Source organism: Dermacentor silvarum, chromosome 8 (genome assembly GCF_013339745.2).
Source record: "Dermacentor silvarum isolate Dsil-2018 chromosome 8, BIME_Dsil_1.4, whole genome shotgun sequence".
Taxonomy (NCBI): Eukaryota; Metazoa; Arthropoda; class Arachnida; order Ixodida; family Ixodidae; genus Dermacentor; species Dermacentor silvarum.
Genome location: NC_051161.1, coordinates 48,839,418 through 48,859,522, shown reverse-complemented (window position 1 = coordinate 48,859,522; position 20,105 = coordinate 48,839,418). Strand labels below are relative to the sequence as shown.

The 20,105-nt window shown below is 48.3% G+C and overlaps 1 protein-coding gene across 1 annotated transcript in view; it reads right to left on the bottom strand.

Annotated features, from left to right (window-relative positions):
* The window catches only part of LOC119461178 (leucine-rich repeats and immunoglobulin-like domains protein 3), a 106,869-nt gene extending 97,176 nt beyond the window's left edge, over positions 1-9,693 (bottom strand). The window contains exon 1 of the mRNA XM_037722397.2: positions 9,178-9,693. Coding sequence (XP_037578325.1) covers positions 9,178-9,371 — 194 coding nt within the window. The 5' untranslated portion in view covers positions 9,372-9,693. The remainder of the gene's footprint in view (positions 1-9,177) is intronic.
* Between the last annotated feature and the right edge of the window lie 10,412 nt (positions 9,694-20,105).

Below are 20,105 nucleotides of genomic sequence, written 5' to 3'. Positions count from 1 at the left end.
AAAAGATGCTGCCTTCCTCGGTTGAATCAGTTTCTTCCTGCGCACACTGTCTTCGTCACCGCCGCTATAGCAACAGGTGTCAATCCTTTGATGACAAGGCAACTTTTTAATAGCGAAGGACGAAGGACCTTAGTTCATCCTGTTCATTATATACGCAGCGTGTTTCCGTCTATCGGCCTATGCTTGACTTTGCGTTCAATCCGACATAATTTTTCTTTTTGTCCACAAGTCACGGAAGGAAAAAAAAAATTCATCGACGTTGACGCCTATAATGCAGCTATCTAACGAAATACTATGCGGTGGGGGCTTGATTTCAAGCTGCGTGTAATGTGCATGCCATGAACCCTTGAATACTAATGAGACGTTTTCTCGCAGTGTAAATAAACCTGTAATCAGGCACACCCGCCTTTCCTGCCTGTGTGACCATCGACATGCCTCGACAGAGAGAATCTCTCTTTAATCGAAAAGTGAAGGCGACGCCTCGCATGCAATCGCTAATCTTTTATTTTTTTTCTCGTCATTCAAGTGTGACCAGTGGAAACGAACCGTCGCCGACCTTGAATGAACGGCTGATGCACTACACCTGACAAGTTGCTCGACACCGAACTTATAGAAGACGAAGCAACCCTCACTCACTCAGAACAAAGATTGGCTGGGCCCTAGTGTCCGAATATCATTCCCACGTGTCTTTCTTTCAAACTGCCTTCTCGAATTCGCTTCAGGTCGATTCATCCCCGGCCTTGAGGAGAAGAGGCAGCAGCTACATGTAGTATGCATGTAGCGACTATGTAACACCTCATTCAAGGCTGCGACAGACAATCGGAACTCCCCTTATAGCTCCCCGGGAGGTATATCCTCTCCTCCTCTCCCCCACAAATAACAGAAATTCCGAGAACGGAGCCACGCCCACCACCGTCGTCCCGTTGCTATATCAAACGGCGCGCCGCGGAAAAAGCTCCCGTTCGTGCAGCCGCCGCCTTCCTCTCCTCGTCTTGACCGACCCTTTCTCACCTCCATCCCTCTCGCTTCCTCGGTGGCCCCTTCGAAAGCACGTACGACGCGCTCGGTTGCACGGGCAGTATAGGCTGCACTATAGAGCAGGCTGCGCACCGAGCACGCATGCAGCTAAGACACACGCACGACAGAACGCACGCCGCGCTTATGCAAGCGCGCTGCGGCGGTTGCGTAAAAACAACCGCTCGCGCGTCCGCTCGTTAAAACAGCGCGCGCCGGCCGCCGACTCGGCGCTAGATACATGCCGCAAGCTCGCTTAAAAAACTCCCCTACGCGTGCGTGCGTGTGTGTGGCAACAGGCTGACGCAGGTGCGCGCTGCTAATATGTATAGCAACAGGCTTCCTTCTCTTCCTTTCCTTTACCTGGCTTTTTAGAGGTGAAGAACACGACTGTTGGCTTCGGCCGCTGATGCAGTGAGGGTGGCCGTCGGTAGCCTGGCAAGTTTTCAGCGACCGTGTCATGTATGCAATGGTTGCGGTTGTAGCGGGAGGCTCGTGGCGCGTCAGTTGTTGCTGCCCCCTGGTTTCCCCTATAGTGGATCTCGACTCCCGTTTAGAAAGGCGGCAGTGGACTGACCGGCCTAAAGAAATCGTGAAGGGTATACACGAATCGTAGCGTCACCTTTGGACGGACGAAGGAACTACGGGGGCGTTCGAATGACGACGCCAGAACATGCTTTAGTCTCGCCGCCGTTTTGCTCGAAGGGGCGCTTACGTCCGCTGGCTCCCGTGAAAAACTGTTCGCGGGAGATAGATGCGCAGATTTTGAAGCGGCGTATCCGAATTTCGTAACACCGCGCTCCTACGCATAAGCTTCGTTCGAATAGGTTAGGATGTGTCATTTGCAATAATTTGCCATAGCTATCGTTGTCACAGTGTGCGTGCGTATGTGTGATTGTGAGTCAGCAGTGAGTGAGTGCTTCGTTCCAATGGTCGAGAGCTAAGCTGCAAAATTAATCCGGAGCCCTCCACTACTGCGTGCCTCATAATCAGAGCTGGTTTTGGCACGTAAAACCCCAGAAAGAAGAAGAAGAGAGCTAAGCTGATGTCATTTCAATGGTTGCCTGCTACTACATGTGCTGCCGACATGCAACCAGCCTCTGACGAAACCCGTCAGAGAGAGATAGAGGAGCTATTCCAGGTATATCAGACCGTTATTATCCTCAGCTGCCACCACGGACGCGGGGTACCGGCAACAGTAAATACACGGTGTTGCGGCCCTACGCTACACACGCCTTTGATCGATCGCACGTGCTGCAGCAAGTCGAACCTCCCTGAGCGACGTCGTTTCGAAGGCGATGTCAGCGCGCTGTGGCAATACCGCGCAGACACGACGGCTGCGTTTCGCCATAAGAAGGCCCAAAGCCGTATAAGCACCGCAAGAGCACTGAGTGACGTGACCAAAGTCTGCGTAATTTCTGGCTTCAGACAAGTAGAGGAAAGAAGACGCGTACACTCAAGACGCTGACAGCTCCTGCTTCAACTTAAAGGGACACTAAATACGAACATTAGGTTGTAACGGCATGCCGTATATACGCTTCTGCAACAACCGAGCTGGTCACTCTGACCACGAAGAGAAGGCTTGGTGACTCAGAAAAGAGGCAATAACGAAATACAAGTGGCGGACTTTGACGGCGTCTGGCTAGGGCCTAGTTGTTGCTTTATCAGTAAACAAGGACTATAAGCCGCATTCTAAAGGACCGAAAGAACTCAACATATAGCAACTGCCGAGATTTACTCGGCCGAAACGGTCCAGAGTCTAGAAGATACTTTAGAAGCGGAGACGTACGGCAGAGCGTTAAAGCTATTATACACTAAATCGCTCCTAAAACACGGGACTCGCGGTAAGAACTTGAATGTTCAACCCTACCCAAGCTACACGCAACATTTATGCCCCAGGCACAATTTCATACCAAGAAACATTGAACAATTGTTCACCATTATTTCTGGTCATGAAGAGAACGTTCGTTAAACATTGAATGTTGAGTCAAATCTAAATTAGTATGGTAATCAATTAATGAGTAATTTGCTAAGTTTCCGCAAATGAAATCTCGCTACCAGCGTATCAAAAAGCGCTATACTACAGGTTCTGCGTTAAGTTTATCAAACTTAGCGTACACCCGTGAGCAAAACTATACGGACCAGTAATTGCGCGATAAAGCCGACTTTTTTCAACTGCCTGCGAACGCAACTTGAAAATTGAGGGCTGCAGTCCAAACTTGTCATTGGAAACTTACCAATGTATACTCGTCAATTTCAGTTTATGCACGGTAATTACGAAGAAATTCAGTTTTTTTTTTTTTTTCGGCGACCCTGTGGTCCGTATACTTTTTGCTCACGGGTGTACACATCGAAAATGGTGCGCTGACCCTTGTGGGGTTAAGTGTAAACGCTAGCTGCAGAACCGCCGAACGGTCAAGAGTGCAACTTCGCTCGCGCCCCGTGCGTCAGTCACCGCGTAATTCGCTCGTCCAGGAGCGCGGCGGTCCCGTTCCCGGGCCTCGCTCGCCGACGTGTTAACTAGCCTCGCTATATGCGCAGCTGTCACAACGACATGATGTATGCTCGCCACGCATACCCACGTCGCCAGTTGGGTCACACGCACGCAAAACTCGCATCCACCCAGTCACGACTTGGGCAGCGCGCGCTGTTCTGCTGCTTTTCCTTAGTCATGCTTTGCTCTCCTCTCTCTCTCTCTCGGCCTTGGATCCGCGCACTGCACTGCGGGTCAGGGGGGTGGGCGCCCGCCAACAACACATACACGCACACACACGGGCGGACGAGGTTCCATCGAGGGTACCAGAACGACACTACTAAATTTAAAGAGAAGCCCGAGATGCGAAAGAACGACGACAGGAAAGAAAGAAAGAAAGAAAGAAAGAAAGAAAGGACAACAGGAGGAACGCCAGGTCGATCTTTTTCCTTCGCACTGAGCAGTGCCAATAAAGCCGCTGGCACCCAGAAGCGATCCTTTCTTTCTTTCTCGACTCGAAAGCCGCGAACCACGCCAGGACTCGGGCGCAGCACTGCGCCAACGACACGACGCATAAAACGGGCCGTCGCAGTTCGCTCACTGCCTCGGAACAACCTTCGCTCGCCTTCACCCCTCCTGCCGTTCCTTCGCAGCCCTGCGCGCGGTAAAGTCCTTGGCTCGCGAGCCAGCAGTGGCAACAACACCGTCCCCAGCGCAATGTTGCCCTTTCCTTAATGTTTCTCGCTGACTATACGGTCTATACTACTCTAGCGGCTGCACATCGTGTACGTGTGCGTGCATACACACAGCGGCGAACAATAGCTCGGAAGAACAGCGGCATCGACTGTATACCCTCCCGCTGGTTCGATGTTAACGAGCTAAACGCAAAGAGCGCGGATACCTGTATACAAATGGCCCTCTAATTATGCTCACTAACGGCTGAGCCACCGAGCCGTTCATTTTCTAAACGCGCGACGCACGATAACGGGCTTGTAAACGGTTCAAATCGATTAACGCTATAGTAAAACGTGGTATAGAGTCACGGGCGCCGTAAAAACGGTCGCGTAATACATAGGTAGTCTAATCACGCGAAACGCTTCGAGATAAGAATCTTTCTTCGTCCTTAAGTTGCTGCGTCCCCTTTCTACGCAGTGTCACATTTATATTTACAGGTTCCTTTTATTTCTCCGCACAAAGCATGCATGCTGCATGCTATATAGTCCTATCGCGTTTTCTATTACATCTACGCAATCAACCATCATGACCCTGTGTTTCCGATGCAGCTCTCGAGTTTCCCCTCATTAGAATTTACCGATCGACAGCTTCTCAAGGGCCGCAGCAGGCGAGAGTTTCGGCGGCGTCATAAACACGTCCGCTATAGAGTTAGCTCCACCTATACAACATAACCCAGCAGAAGCCGATTCGTTAGGCCTGTACATTCAGAATGTATCCATGGAAATTTCTCTTCCTATATTATATAGCAACATCCAGCGCATCACAAACGACACATAACGCGCGATCGAACCTCTTCGCGTGCGATGTACGGTGTCTATATATCAAACTGTTTCCTTCGCATGTAGTAGAATATGTTAGCGGAAACGATGTTCACGTACGACAAATCACGTCTGCTCGGCCACAGAAGTATTCGTCTGCTAAACGACACTACATAGCAGACGAGAACTTGGGCAGCAACAGGAAGCGCGAAGCCTAGAAAGCGCACACAGCGCATTGTACATATATGAAATGAATTACGCAAGGTCATTCACGGTGAAAAACAAAGAGAAAGTAACGTCCGGTTTCCAAGTGCACATAGCCTCAAGTGACACGGGTTCGACTCCCAGCGGAGGGTTATTGGGCTAAAAGACGGGCTGTGTCACGTGACAAGCTTTTAAACGCGTACTAAAACGACATTTTCGTGATCGAGCGCCCTAAATAATTTACTCCAATAGCTTTTCTACGAACGAGGGCCCGTGATAACACTCAGCCAGCTACAGACACACACACACACACACAAAAGAAAGAATACCCTTACGTTAGAATTGATCGTAAGGACAAATGTTAACCGATCCTGGTATACTAAACATATGGGGCCAAATTCTCAAAGCTTCTGGTTCGTACGTGCATGCTCTTAATTACATGGTAACGTCTTTTTGTGAATACGGGCCACGATTAATGAAGGGCGCCGGCAAATGACACCCAGCACTTAAACGAACGGGAAAGCTTTGCGAATTCGGCCGCAGTTTCGGTTTGGTTTCCCAGGAGCTGTTATGTCTGTACGACGGAAAGATAAACGCTGCTGTGCCCGCGCTTGCAACAAAAGACGGATCACGTGGTTGCGCCACCGAACAACGAGATGGCCAGCTCGAAGTTTTTTTTTTTTTTTTCCTCCTTTTATTTTGCGCGCGCCACATGCTCATGTTTCCTAACGCTGCAGGAATTTCGAGGTCAGAGGCGCACAGTCTTCGTTGCACACACACGTGACCTCGTCGACGGCTGCGCGGCCTTTCACTTGCCTCCTCCTCGCCCGCGACCACCACCGTCGACACCCGCTGCAACTGCGGTGTTGCCTCGCGCGTTTTAATGTTATCCACCGCGCCAACCAGGCCCTGAATATCATGCCAGATCGCCAGCGAAGAGAAGCCCACAACGGAAATAGAAAAAACACGAAGACGCGGGGAGCGAATCCATGGGAAGGAAAGAAATGCACGAAACAAGGAAGAAAGCTTGGAAGTGACTCCACTTGGAGATTTGCCCGGTATTCAGTGCCGGTGAAGGTGCGACCCAGTGAACCGCCGTGAGAGGCACTTACTTTTTTTTTCTGTTTTAGTACCTTATTTCGCGCTAGCGCGCAGAAATCCGCCAGCTGCGAACATGGAAACGTGTATTTCATTTCCCCCCTTTTCCGAAGTATAGGGGCATTTCATTTTCGCTGAGCGGCAAGCCAACCAGCACTGCATATTTCACAGACATTTCCAAACACATCTACGCTGCAATACATCTATAGACTGGGGGAAGAGTGATTCGATGTTACACGAAAAAGATAACCTCTGCTGGTTTCAGCGATACCGTCCGGCTCTGAACTACTTGACTGTGAAGCCGAACCTCGTTATAACGAATTAGTAACCGGCACGAAAACATCTTCGTTATATTCGATTTGCATGCTGCTATTGGCGACAGTTTATAATTACTTCGTTATATATATATATATATATATATATATATATATATATATATATATATATATATATTCGATAATTCGTTATATCGAGGTGCGGCTGTACTTTCTCACTTTCTTCGCGATGCGCCGAGTCGTCACTCACAACTAACTACTACGCAGCGCTTACTTACAACTACTGTAGGAAATTTACTGCCGTTTCAAAAAATGCCGTACGAACCAGCCCAAATCGCAACTTTTCTAATGTTCGCCGGTCCAGACATAGAGTGGAAGAGGAGAAAGGAGGATACTTCCGCGCTGTCAAGCTTCGAAGAATTGCAAAGGGCGGGAATTTTTTTCAGAACCTACCACCTTTTTACATAAAAACCAGAGGTACATATACTCAACATCAACTCACGTTTTCTAAAGTAAAGGGAATTACGGGAGACGAGCTCCACGGATTAGAAGAAGCTTCTCGTGAAGCAAGCAAGCAGGCGGTCTTTTCCAAACATACATTGCATCTTTTGCGATTTACTTCGTTCCGCTAGCGTCAAGCTGTTCGCCAAAGCTGACGGCGCGCTCACGTACGAGCGGATGCCACATGAAAAGTGCGCTGCGTCAGGCTGAAATGAAGCCTCATTAGGTTGCCGCAACGACCTCTACCCCCCCTTCCACCAACATCTCTCTCGATCCCGACAGGTCTCTAAAAAACCTCGGGGTTGCTTAAGCGGCGGAGCGCGCGCGCTCCCAACAAAATTTACGATGCCCGACATTCCTCCTCTAATCACACGAACGTCAAGTCGCGAGACGGGGTCGCCCTTCATTAAAACTTTGTACTCATTCTAAACAAACTAACAACACGAAGCGAGACACGTCAATCACTTGGGAAGTCGGCAAACACACAAGCTTAATTGCAGCAATGGCACGGTGGTCCGTAAGCTGCTGCGCTCCACATACCTCGCGCATGCGCAGCTGCCACAGAGGCAACGAACTCAAATTACGGCACGTGGGGTTTGTGGAGCGATTACGCAATACAATACGCACACATGCACTGTGACATTGAAAGGCACTGACGATCGTAACACAGCAACGGCTTTGGAGGGACCCTCCAAACCCTGAAACCCAGCACATGGCTCTAACGGTTGTACAAGTCGATGTCATCAAGTGCAGTATACAAAAACACACACAAGACAACATTTTTGTGTTAAATGTTTCATGTAGAACAAGACGCCCAAAGACAAGAAATTGAAGCTAACAACGAAACCCCACCTGCGCTGTATGCTTACACTTCGCCCGTGGCAATGCAGACGAAAACGAAGCAAACAGCAAGATAACGGGGCCGTCGAATGTGAGCCCCGCTAGTTGCGATAACACAAAACCCGTCGGTGCTTCGCGAGGATGGGAAAGGGCAAAGCTGCTACATCCAGCGCGAACACATTGTTCTAGCGGAAGAGCATATACCCTACTCCCCTTTCTCCGCGCTCGTAAAGAGCACAAATCAAGGTTACAATAAGCCACGCATCGCAGACTGCGTTGCGCCGCGGCGCGCCGCGCTTCACTGAACACCTGCTGGCCCGAGTTTCGTTTTTGTCGATTGTAGGCTACTCGAAAACGTTCATCCTTTTATTTTATTTTCTGACGGCTGCTACGTATTGAGAATTAACCATGCGGTTAAACCTGGCTTCGAGAGAGCCCGCACGCTTCGTCATTCTGAAATGACTGCTGCCGAAAACGGTTGATGGACTCCTCGCAACAAGAATACACACTCCGATTGGCGCCGTATTCCGAAACATTCAAACGCCCAGTCCTCGTCAAACGTTGCCGGTTTTGAACAGCTAGCAGTGACGGGAAACCAGCGGCCGTGCACAGAACCGAACTTGCCCGACCCACAGGGCACCCCCGGCTAGCCCCAAATTGCCGGCGGTAACAGAATCGGCGTATTCCCGAATGGCTCCCATTCAACTGTGCTGCAACAGAAGAACGGAAGTTCGGCGTAAGAAAACGGCTTGACGGCGCGAAGTGAGAAAAGTATGCGACCTCGAAAAGAGCTAATTGCGCGCAAAAAAAAAGAAAAAAAAGAAAAGCTGCCGCGGGAGAGACCGCGCCGGAGAGAGCGGTTAGGCCTAACGAAGGACGCCGCACAGGCCGCTGCCTTCAGGGAACCGCCGGACGCGCTCGGCTGCCGTTTCGTGTTGACGCAACTGTTTAGCCACGATACATATTCATTCGAATAAGGGCTGCGACTCACGTAACCGTGACGCATTATTCGGCGCGAGATACTCAAAATGATAGGAGCGACAGCGATGAGTTACAACAGCGGTAGATGTCCCACGCAGGGGAGCGTGCAATCTATTACGCTTGACGTTTATGGCAAAGCCAAGAACAATAGTGCGTCGCTAGCGGCACTCGGAATAGCGCTACTGTGTAACGACGTGCCGATCACATCCACGTGTGGTCCACGCACGGCGTGATCACCGGCGAAAAAAAAAAAGGAAGCGGAAAAGCGAAACGAAAAAAAGCTGTCACCAGTACTCACAGAATCTCGACCCACGACGGTAAATCCCTGGGTATTTCTGTCAATCTCTGTCGGCGGCACTCGAAAATCGGGCCGAGGCACAAACACTCGGACGGGCAGTACATCTTCTGCCCGTCCGCGGGCGCCGAAAGCGTCAGGAAAAGCACGAATTGTGTCCAAACAACGACCCAGACCCAATGGGAGAAGGTCGCCATGTTGGCGAATCGGCCGCCGTGGCCGAAGGAGCTGGCTCTCCGGGGACGTCGAGCTCCTTCTCGTCGGCGCGAGAGAGCCCCGCCGACCGGGTCACCGATCGCACAGTTTCTGCACCGTCGACATCGTCGCGTCGGGTATATCACACCGGTGGTGGCCGACGTCGGTGATCACTGCCGATGCCCAGCGCCGGAGGAGACATCGCTTCGTTTGCTGCCGTACCCGAGCGCACACCCGTTTACAAACACACGCACGGCCGTCACTGCCTCTGCTTCTCGCACGCCCGCCGCCGCGGTTGCTTGAGCGGGCGGGCGACTACGACTTTTTTTGTTTTGCGCTTTTCGGGCCTCCGCCTTGCGGGATGCGGACGAATCTAACGCCCATACACAAACGCTCTCGCGTGGCCGCGCGCTCCGATTGGTCGGAGAGAGCCACGTGACGCGCGCTTGCTAGCTTCTTCCACCAGGGGACGTGAGTTGACGGGCGACCTCTCTCTCAGATATCCTCTCTCTCTATCTATTCACTCGCTTGTTCCCCCACTTCCTCAGTCGCGCTTTGCGTGGCTGCTTTCCGCTGCGCGCGCCGCGCCTACCCAGGCTTTTACGTTCGAATAAAAGAGCGGGGCCCGCCGCACCGCGGGTGAGGGCGGTTGTTCGGCAGGAACAAAAAAACTGAATACAACGAGACCGAGGCGTTCGCGCTGGTGGTGGTACTCTTGTCCCCGTCCGCAGCTGGGGTCTGAAGCTGGGGCCGGTCCTGTCGGCTTCTTCGCCGGGCCCCTCTGTGTGGTTCAAAAGAAGCCTCCCCATCCGTTGTCGCTCTTGTTAGCGTGGTCGAAGATGCCTCTAGTCGTTTTCGCGGGCAGCGAGCGGGCGGGCCGAACGGTTTTCCGCGCCCGCGTGGTCCTCTAATTCGTGGCTCGTGTGCTGGTGTGGAGTATACGTGTAGTAGCACGGCCTGTAACACGTATTCCTCGTCAAAAAACTCGAGGCTAAGCGGGCTATATCTTAACAGACGCGTACAGCAGGAACCAGTGAACACACTATGATAAACACTTCAGTCAATCGCACCTTCAGAGTTAGCAGTGACACAGTGTACAGGAACATATTTCCGATGTAAGTAGGCTTTGCAGGGAAGCAAGCGTACGCGCGCACACACACACAAAAGAAAATGGGGTTGGGCGGGCTTTTTTCCGGAAACTTTTCTTTCTTTATCTTGATTATATAGTTTAACACGCCGCTATCATTCTCGCCGTGCCTGACAGCTAGCTATCCAAACATTTCACAACACAATAACGTACTAATTTCATGGAAATTTCATGGAATTGCCACTCATTTCATACGCAGAAAATGCATCAGCAAACTTTCGTGGCCAATCCCACCGAATTATTTGAAACAGTCGACGGATCCCCTGGCTAAATGTTCGACCAGCAAGTTAAGAATAAACACGAGTGAGCTGCCGATATGTCTCGGTGTACACGACGCCATTTCTGTTTTTGTTAATCCGTGAAGTTCACCATCATTCGACAGCATATAACGTCTGCCCACTTGTTCTCTTCATATCTAGGAAGCTTGTCATGATTTATCGATTCCATTTATTTATTTCTTTATTTGTTTGTTTGTTGTTTGTTTGTCTTTACCGATACCTTGGCTCTTACTAAAACACAGCACATGCATTCGAGCCGGCAGCGCACAGCCGTGCACGGCATTTCCAGTATGTCGTACGTAGAAGAACGTCTATATATACGCTGAAATGTCTCTGTGAAACCGAATAACTGAAGTTTAACGAAACAGCTGAACCATAAAACGGCACGGAGCACGCATATATTTTTGCAATGTACACAGGAATGCGGGGAATGACATCGACTCGGGTCACTGTAAAATAATTTACACCCCTAAAAGTGAAAGAAGGGTTTAAATGTGTCTATAACACCCCTTACACCAAAGGTGTAAGGGGTGTTACACCTTTGGTACACTTTGGTGTAAGGGTGTGAGTTATACACATTTACACCCTTTTTTCACTTTTAGGGGTGTAGATTATTTTACAGTGTATTAGGCAATTGTTGCAATTGCCGAGCAACCGTGAATAAGTCCCGCCTGCTCTGCAGAATTCCCCAGCTGTAGCCGCACTTTTTCAGAAGTCAGAAGTGGTTTTATTTGGGCATTGAATGAATTACAAAATGTGTGTATGCATGCAGAAGGAGGTCCCATAGTCGGAGACTGAATCGAGATCCGTTTCCAATATCTTTTGAATAAATGCGTATAGGCGTTGCAGTTGATGGCCCCAAACTGTTTCATGAGCGCGCGTCTAGCAAAATGTCAAATGGAACGCCAATATATATTGTAGCCCATTTTTAAGGCCGGATGTGGCTCGAAAGGGGCGCGAGTCTTACGATTTCTTTTAAGCAAACATGACTTCTCTAACGTCCGACTTCAGTTTCACAATTGGAACGAGTGTCCTGAAGTGAGCAACATTAGAAAGTTAATTTGTGAATAATTTCATTAGCTACCTGGACATGGCGATTCGCCTGGGCTCAATTTTGCGTCATTTACAACGACATGAAGTTAATACAAAATGAAGATAGGGAAAGCATAGGAAAAATCAACCAATTTTTGAAAAATTGAAATATAGCAATGGTAAGGAAACGCTAAATGAAAGTGGTCGAAAAGGCAACACGATGCAGGTCGGAGTCGTACCCCCCCGTCCTCCGCATTAATTATCGAGGTATACCACTGCGGTGGTCCTCTGGAATACCTTGTGCGCTCATAACGCTCTCGAACTCTCATACATACATACATACATACATACATACATACATAATACATACATACAATACATACATACATACATACATACATACATACATACATACATACATACATACATACATACATACATACATACATACATACATACATACACTACATACATACATACATACATACATACATACATACATACATACATACATACATACATACATACATACATACATACATACATACATACATACATACATACATACATACATACATACATACATACATACATACATACATACATACATACATACATACATACAACGCGTCTACTTTTAAGGATATCAACCCTCAGTGTATACGACACGCCGCCTTCGCTTTATCGCAGCTTGATCTTTTAATTGTAACCACAGGCCACACATACGAGTATTGATCTGCGACACTGAAGAATACCTACGGTCCTCATTTCCCAAGACACTTTGCTCGATGTATTTCCCCCCAGCAACAGAGAATGCTAAGCCTGGAATTCCATTCCTTGCGCTGAGACGCCTGGCAGCAAGCTGTCGTCTGTGACTCTTGCAACAATGTGCATACAAATAGGGCAGCGCGCATAAATTACACCCTCCGAGAAATGAGCGCTGTCGCACTCTTGAATTTGCTGCGAATTCCCTCCTCCCCCTTTTTTTAATTTTCTATTTGAAATCCACAAAAACATGGGCATGGCAGGGATGCGGAAGCTGAAGTCACACGTCAGCGCCTCTTCTATACAAGTGATATGACGTAGTTGCTGGCTTAAATCGCAACTTTTTTTTTTTTTTTCAGTCAACGCGAGGAGTTCATTGTACGTGCACAGGGCGTCCAGAATGTCAACGCCTGTTTCGATCGTCTTATACTTCAGACATTATGCGTTTTCATTCGAGGGAAATAAACTATGAGGCAGGAGATAATCCGGGGTTTTGCATGGGCCACACAGAAAATAGCAGACGACAGCATCCGACGACGGTACAGACGACGCCGTTTTGTGCAGACCACGTATTCCTGAAACAGATCTCCTTTAATCGTTGGCGTATTTTCCCGCGTATTATACGGGGACAAGAGAGTGCACACAGACAGCGCTGAACTAAGAACTGAAGTTTATATTCCTGCAGCACCGCCATAAATGCACATGACCAGGAAAAACGCAGAAAGATCAGGCCGGGCATGCAAGAAAAGGTAATCAGTCGCAGTGAGCATGTCGGGCAAGCCGGCTGGTGCCTGATTAAACGTCTTCGTGAACACAGATATAATATTAAAAGGGTTGTCCGTGGGCACCTTGCGATGGATTGTCGCGATTGTGGCTACCGGCCTCGGTTTGATAAAGCGCCCGAAATATCAGAAGGAAACGCGAGGAATCATCGAAGCACCACATATTTGAAAAAGGGCTGACAAGTGCATAAGCGTTGCGTCGCTGTCAAAAAGGAGTGCGAATACAGAAGTCAGACGGCAATACATATCTACAACTGAAACGACATGGTTTCTGCCTTAAATCGCAACCTTTTCGTGTTTTATTTATTTTTTTTTTTCAGTCAACGAGGAGTTTGTTGTACGTGCATAGGGCGTCCAGAATGTGGACCCCTGTTTTAATCGTCTCATTATACTTCAGATATTGTGCATTCATGTGGTTATACTTACCCGAAATACGTGACGCGTGCGTATACGGTTATCTGCGGCTCATCACCTTTTCTTGCCTCCCCTGTCCGTTCTTTTTTTTTTTCTAGTTTTTCCCAGTCTGTCGCTCTTTCGCCGCTCAGGATTCTACTCATTAGAAAGTATAATCGCTCGTGGCGTTTTTTAACGTGCGACATTTATGATAGCGAAGACTGAAGAGTCTGCTCTCAACAGGGTGAGTAATCCCTGGCGACAGAGCTGGAGCAATTCCGCCTGCGCATCTGTGCGTGTGTACAGGCAAGACTATCGCACATAGTTGTCAACTAAAACTCGAAGACCACCGTAGAACAAGGAACGACTACAAACGACAGACACAATGGATGTGTCATACAGACCGGTCTCGTCCAGCCATATAACATTGGAAAATTCAGATATTTCATCGTTCACTCGTGCACTTTTGTATTTCCTGGGTACTCATATGCTTGATGAAATCATTCTTGTTCATCTTTAAGTTTAAGTGAAATGTAGGTTCACTCTTACATGAATACTGTTACTGTTGCAGCGTTTATTATTGCTACAGTCTGTAAAAGCATAGCATGCTAGTTTATATTATGCGTCTTGCTACATGGCTATGTATTTTTTTTTATTGCGCTCTCCTGCTCAAAGCCTGGCACTCACTCACTCACTCACTCACTCACTCACTCACTCACTCACTCACTCACTCACTCACTCACTCACTCACTCACTCACTCACTCACTCACTCACTCACTCACTCACTCACTCACTCACTCACTCACTCACTCACTCACTCACTCACTCACTCACTCACTCACTCACTCACCATATCCTAACGAAAGGCACAGCTCCAGTTGTAAACGCAATAAGCATATACGGCATCTTAGGGCATTAGCGCTTGACAGGTTACAGAAACGCACTTCAACCTTTCATGAGGCCATGGAATTCAAATCACAGTGCTAGAATAACACTTTTAATCGCTGCAGTTTGGCTCAGTTTTCTGCGATCTCCTACCACTGGTTTGCAGGCGAGGAAATAGTGTTGTGAAAGTACCATTAAAGTGTCCAGCAGTGTCAAGGAAGCTTGACAGCAGTTATAAAAATTATGCTTTATAAAGTAAGCCTTTATTATTTTCAAAAAATAAAGGCAGAAACCATTCATTATGATTATCTGTCATACGAAGTATTTCTGAAAGGTATACACGACGCAAATGTGCACGGGCAAACTTTTTATTTCTGAATTGTTATTGCTTGAACCGCCTCACCGCTTCCCGGGTGCTATAAATCTGGTTAGGGGTAATTGGCTCGTTCCGAAACTACCCACACGGCCGCGCGTAAAAACGCGAACGAGGAAACTGACACATGCAATGAGGGTCGAACGGGTTCCTTCTTCAACTTCCACTTGAACTGTTCACCTGCTCCTCGTCTGCTATTATTACTTTGGTTAAGGCTAATCGGTCCAATCCGAAACTATAGACATGTCTGCGCGTAAGAACACTGACAATAGAAGGAATGCATATACAACGCGGACTGCGCCAGTCCTCTTTGTTCGCGTCCCCTTCTTCGTGCGCGCTCTTGCTTGCGCAGACCTGTCTCTAGTTTCGTATGCTATAGCTATAGTACATGCCTGACGTCACCCGTCGAGTACTATAATGGCCACCGAGCGCCGTTATTTACAAACGCGCGTGTCAGCGAAACCCATCCAGTAGACTGGCGCGCACAAATATGCCGCTCATACAAAACCCCCACAATAGTCGTGAACCGAGAGGAAGCACCTTCAACCCTACGTTGGCGACCCGTCAGGGTAATCGTGACCGCTTCGTTTGGCGCTCACGAACGCAGACGACAGGAAAAATTGCCCGGCCGCAGGTCCACATGTATTTTCCCGACAGTTCCGTGCAGTGCTTAAGGAGACGCAGCTCAGTTCAGTTCAGTTTATTTACCTTAAAGACCCCTGACTTCAGGGGTATTACATAAGGGGTGGGTACAACATTTGACTTTACACTTGTTCAAGTAACATATGCACACACAAATGTGTACACATATACATATCCAAGTACATGCACACATGTATACACATATTAACGCTTACATATGTACATATACATACACGCATGTAAGTACAAACAAGTTACATGTAAGTGACAAGTCCAGTGAGAACGTAGCGTTAGACGCTTTGAAACCAAACAAAAACGATTCTACCACTCTGAATGTTTTGTCGCGTCGCCTTAACCTCAGTCATCCGCAAAAAAATTCACCTTGGATACGCTCAGTTAAGATAACTCTCGTAGGCAACGATACAGCTTCCGTATCAGAGAACGGGAAGAACATACTATATACACTCTGGTCCTATCCTCGGAGTCGTCTCTGAGTATGGCCTGTTTTACGATTTTACGAATACTGCTGCACGTTCTACGAAAAAATAATTCTATTTGTGAAAGTGTAGGACACACCGGTCTCCATACCTTCCTTTGCGAATCTACTGATGGTGAAAGGATACAAGAGGGACACTTGCTTCGAATAAGTTTATACAAACAAGCTCTTGAATCAACAGCATAGTTGCTGGAAAAGTCACTGTGATCATAGAAACAGTTTATTGCGTGTCACTTTTTGCTGTTCTATATTTGCAGATGCTCGATGCGCTGCTTCTAAAGTTAAAATACTCGTTACTCAAGTGCGCATGCATACTTGAAAAGATGTGTGCTCCAGGATAAGCTTTTTTTTTTTTTTTTTAAGAAATGCGTCCTAACTTCGCCCTTCCTTCATCCCTCCCCCCTCTCCTCCTCCTCCACGTTGCTTTTCGCGTGATTTTACGAATTGCAATGTCCACAGGTTGTCAAGTATACGGTACTATATCCTTCACTGCTCCTAATGGGAGACGTGGGAACCTGTGCGCTGGACCTGCATGTCGCGTATGGTGCGTGGAATTAGTCGGCGTGCGTTGTGTGTATATAGGCCCGCTGAATGCGGCTCGATTTCTTTCCAGACCGCACATGCTGCTCTCCTTCCGAAATGTGCGCACAAATGAGGTCTAACGAGGCGCGAAGATTGAAAGGAACACGCCAAAGCGCTGCCCGGGCAAACAAGAAAGAAACAAAATGAAAGAGAGAGAGAAAGAACTGTGCGAGAAGGCGGACCGCTGCCGTTGGCCACGGCGCTCGGAATGCATACGAAGAAAAGGCTTCGCAAATGAACGCGCTTGTTGAATACAAAGTACTACACTCACGCAAAGAAAGAGAGGGAGAGAGAAAGAGAAAGAAGAGAGAAGGAGGAAGACACACACACACACACACACACACACACACACACGCACACGCACACGCACACACGCACAGACAGATGGGCAGACGGACAGAACAGACGGACGGACAGAAGTACAAACAGACAACACACACAAACAAACACACGCGTGCACTCAGAGAAGGAGAGAGCACAGCAAAACTAAAGCGATGGAATGCCTCTAGCACGTGACTGGAGATATGTGCGACGGTCGCCAGCGACTCAAAACTGCATTGACTCCAGTTGACCGGACGGGCAAAGTGTGCTGTCACTCTGGCGTGGTGAAATCGTGGCCGCGCGCCGCCGAACGCTGTATGTGCGAGTGAAAGGGCGCGAGGGACGCGCTCTTTCACGGGGAGTGAACGCACGGCGGAGAACAAACGCGCGTTCTGCGCCGTGCTTCCTTAAGGGCTGCAGAAGTAGGCGTCTCTTTCCTCCTTTACAATCACCATATATGTAGAGCAAACGCGCCTTCTTCCGATGCGCGAGAGGCCGTGGGGGAGGGGGGGAAGGGGGAGGGAAGGGAGGCGACGTTTAGCTGCGGCACCAAGTGCCTATTTATATCAGAGGCTCCGGCAACAGTCACCAACGCCGCACGCATTTTGAGCGAACGCGGGCAAAATGCCGACGGCGTCGACAACAGTTCGGCGCGTTGCCGGTGCTGCTGCATGTCCAAGTTTATACAGCTGATAAAGCTAATATCATTACTCCGTATATCTCTCTACAAATTTGCTATCGCAATTGATGCTTCACCTTTCAGGTGAAACTGCGACAACTTTTTTATTTGCAGCCCCTTCGCCGGAACGTCACTGACCCCGGGCATTTGGGTTGCTCAGCTCGTTCCCCAGACTATGAGTCGTCTGAAGAAACAAAATCGAAAGGCGCTAGCCCGACGCTGATTTCGCCAGCGTGGCTGCATGATAAAGTGATAAGTTATTTCCCAGCTGTCCGTGATTACGTACCGGCGGTATCGGCTCTCATGCTCTAATTTATGAGTTGCTGTAACACGTCTGCTCTATATAGGAGACTAGGCAGCGTGAGTTCATAACCGCGCACATTGGCGAATGGCAGAACAGGAACATAAAGCAATGCAAAAAATAATTGGGCAGAACTTATTTACCATGCCTATCCAAGTATGCGAATAGCATTCTTTTGAGATGAAATTAAATTTAAAAACTATTACAAGGATTTTACTTATTTATTTATTTTCATTGAAGAGGCGCGCGCCGTAAACGAAGTTAGGCTGATATTTAAAGCCTGCAGTATCTTCGGGATTGGTCTACATTTTTAGACTGCAGTTCCGTCGGGATCGGCCCACAAAAACGGCTAGATAGGTAGGCAAAGAAAAACAATTGGCCTGAGAGTCCCAAGAATACTATGAGCGCTGCTACAGCGTATTCAAATGACCGTTAGACCATGTGTTGTAGGAGCAGTTTGCCCCTGCGGTATATAGAACGGAGTTCCCATCAAAACAGAGCATACGTAAGATGTCCACCTAAACTCGGTCTCATCAACTCTGTACAATGCGGCGTATAGTGACGGCTCTTGTCAGCCAATCCGTAACCAGACACGGCTGCGTTTTACCATAGAAGGGAGAAGCAAGCCTCGCCCATTCCATAGCGTGCCGCATATACTCACAACTTGGTATTGAACTAGAAGCAATATAGCTACATATCGTGCCACCAGCTAGCTCTTTGAGACGGTCACCGTCTGTTGATGACGATTGTGATTTCCACGTGCTATATCGCACATACTCGCAACAGGTGATCCGGCACGTAGCGCATCCGCATGTTGATAATGACCGTGACGATTTCCATACAATGGTACATACCTGTATACCCACAACGGGTGATCTGCCAAGAAGCGGCCGGTATGCATTTAAGATAAATAAGAAGAAATTCGGAAATACAAGCAAATATAAGATTTGTCACATTGCGTGGCCCGGGTGAGCGAGAGCGCACGGGGGTGCCATGGAGTTTACCTTTATGCCAAGGACGAAGGATCGAAGTGGGCAAATTTATAGCGCTTTATTAACCGCTTCATATGTTACATATATGTCCACTCGAGGACGAAGGCCTCTCCCTGGGATCTCCAAATACCCCTGTCTTGCGCTAGCTGATTACAACTTGCGATATGTATATCTATACATATCTATACATATAGATTCCACCGTGTGCGTTGTATCTATGTCCGTTTTCTTTTTTTTTTTAAGGTTTGTTTACTCAAGGGCCCGTTGCATGATTACATAGGGGCTGCAGGTACAATAAATGGGGAAAAAACATAACAGAATTCTGCAAGCAACAATGGGCCAAAAGACAAAATTAAGGCAAGGATGAGAAAACGTGACCTACACCTAGGTGTCGCTGCTCTTTGCCAGGCCAAGCTCCGCAGCATTAAATGCGTCACATCAATTTGTCACTCTGGTTACCCCGTTACACATCCCTCACTGTTGGGATAACAAACCGGATGCTTCTGTTTCTCTTCCGGTTAACCTGGCTGCCTTTTCCCATCTCATTTCTCTCTCTCTTTCTCAAGAAGCATTCGAGCTCTTCATTCGGACATAGCCCGCAGACCAAATCGGATTTGAAGGCTCAATTTCAATTTTTTTCAAGGTTCAAGGTTCAATTTTTCAAGGTTCATTTTTTTTTATTCGAGCGCCTCATGCATATTGTGTGGACGAGCACTTGCTTCACCCGAGCGTCCCCTCTTTAAAGTGCGAAGATAAAAACTTCGCAGAGTTAATCGCAGCGTCTGATTGTGGCTTTGTGCCTTAATTGCGCGCACAGCCGGGTTCTTCTCCCAACTACGGTGGCCGCATTCGGACGTGGGCGGAATGCAAAAAAGCGCTCGTGAACTTATACGTCACCGAAACCCACGTGATCGAATGTAGTCCGAAGCAGCCCCAAGCCTACACTTCCAGTGGGGTGCCTTGCTCTTCCATGTGTTGATCGATTGGGAAAGGTAAACCTCGCAATTTGCCTTCGACGTTCGCGCACTTGGACTTAGATGCATATAAAGAACTCCAGGTAATCATTA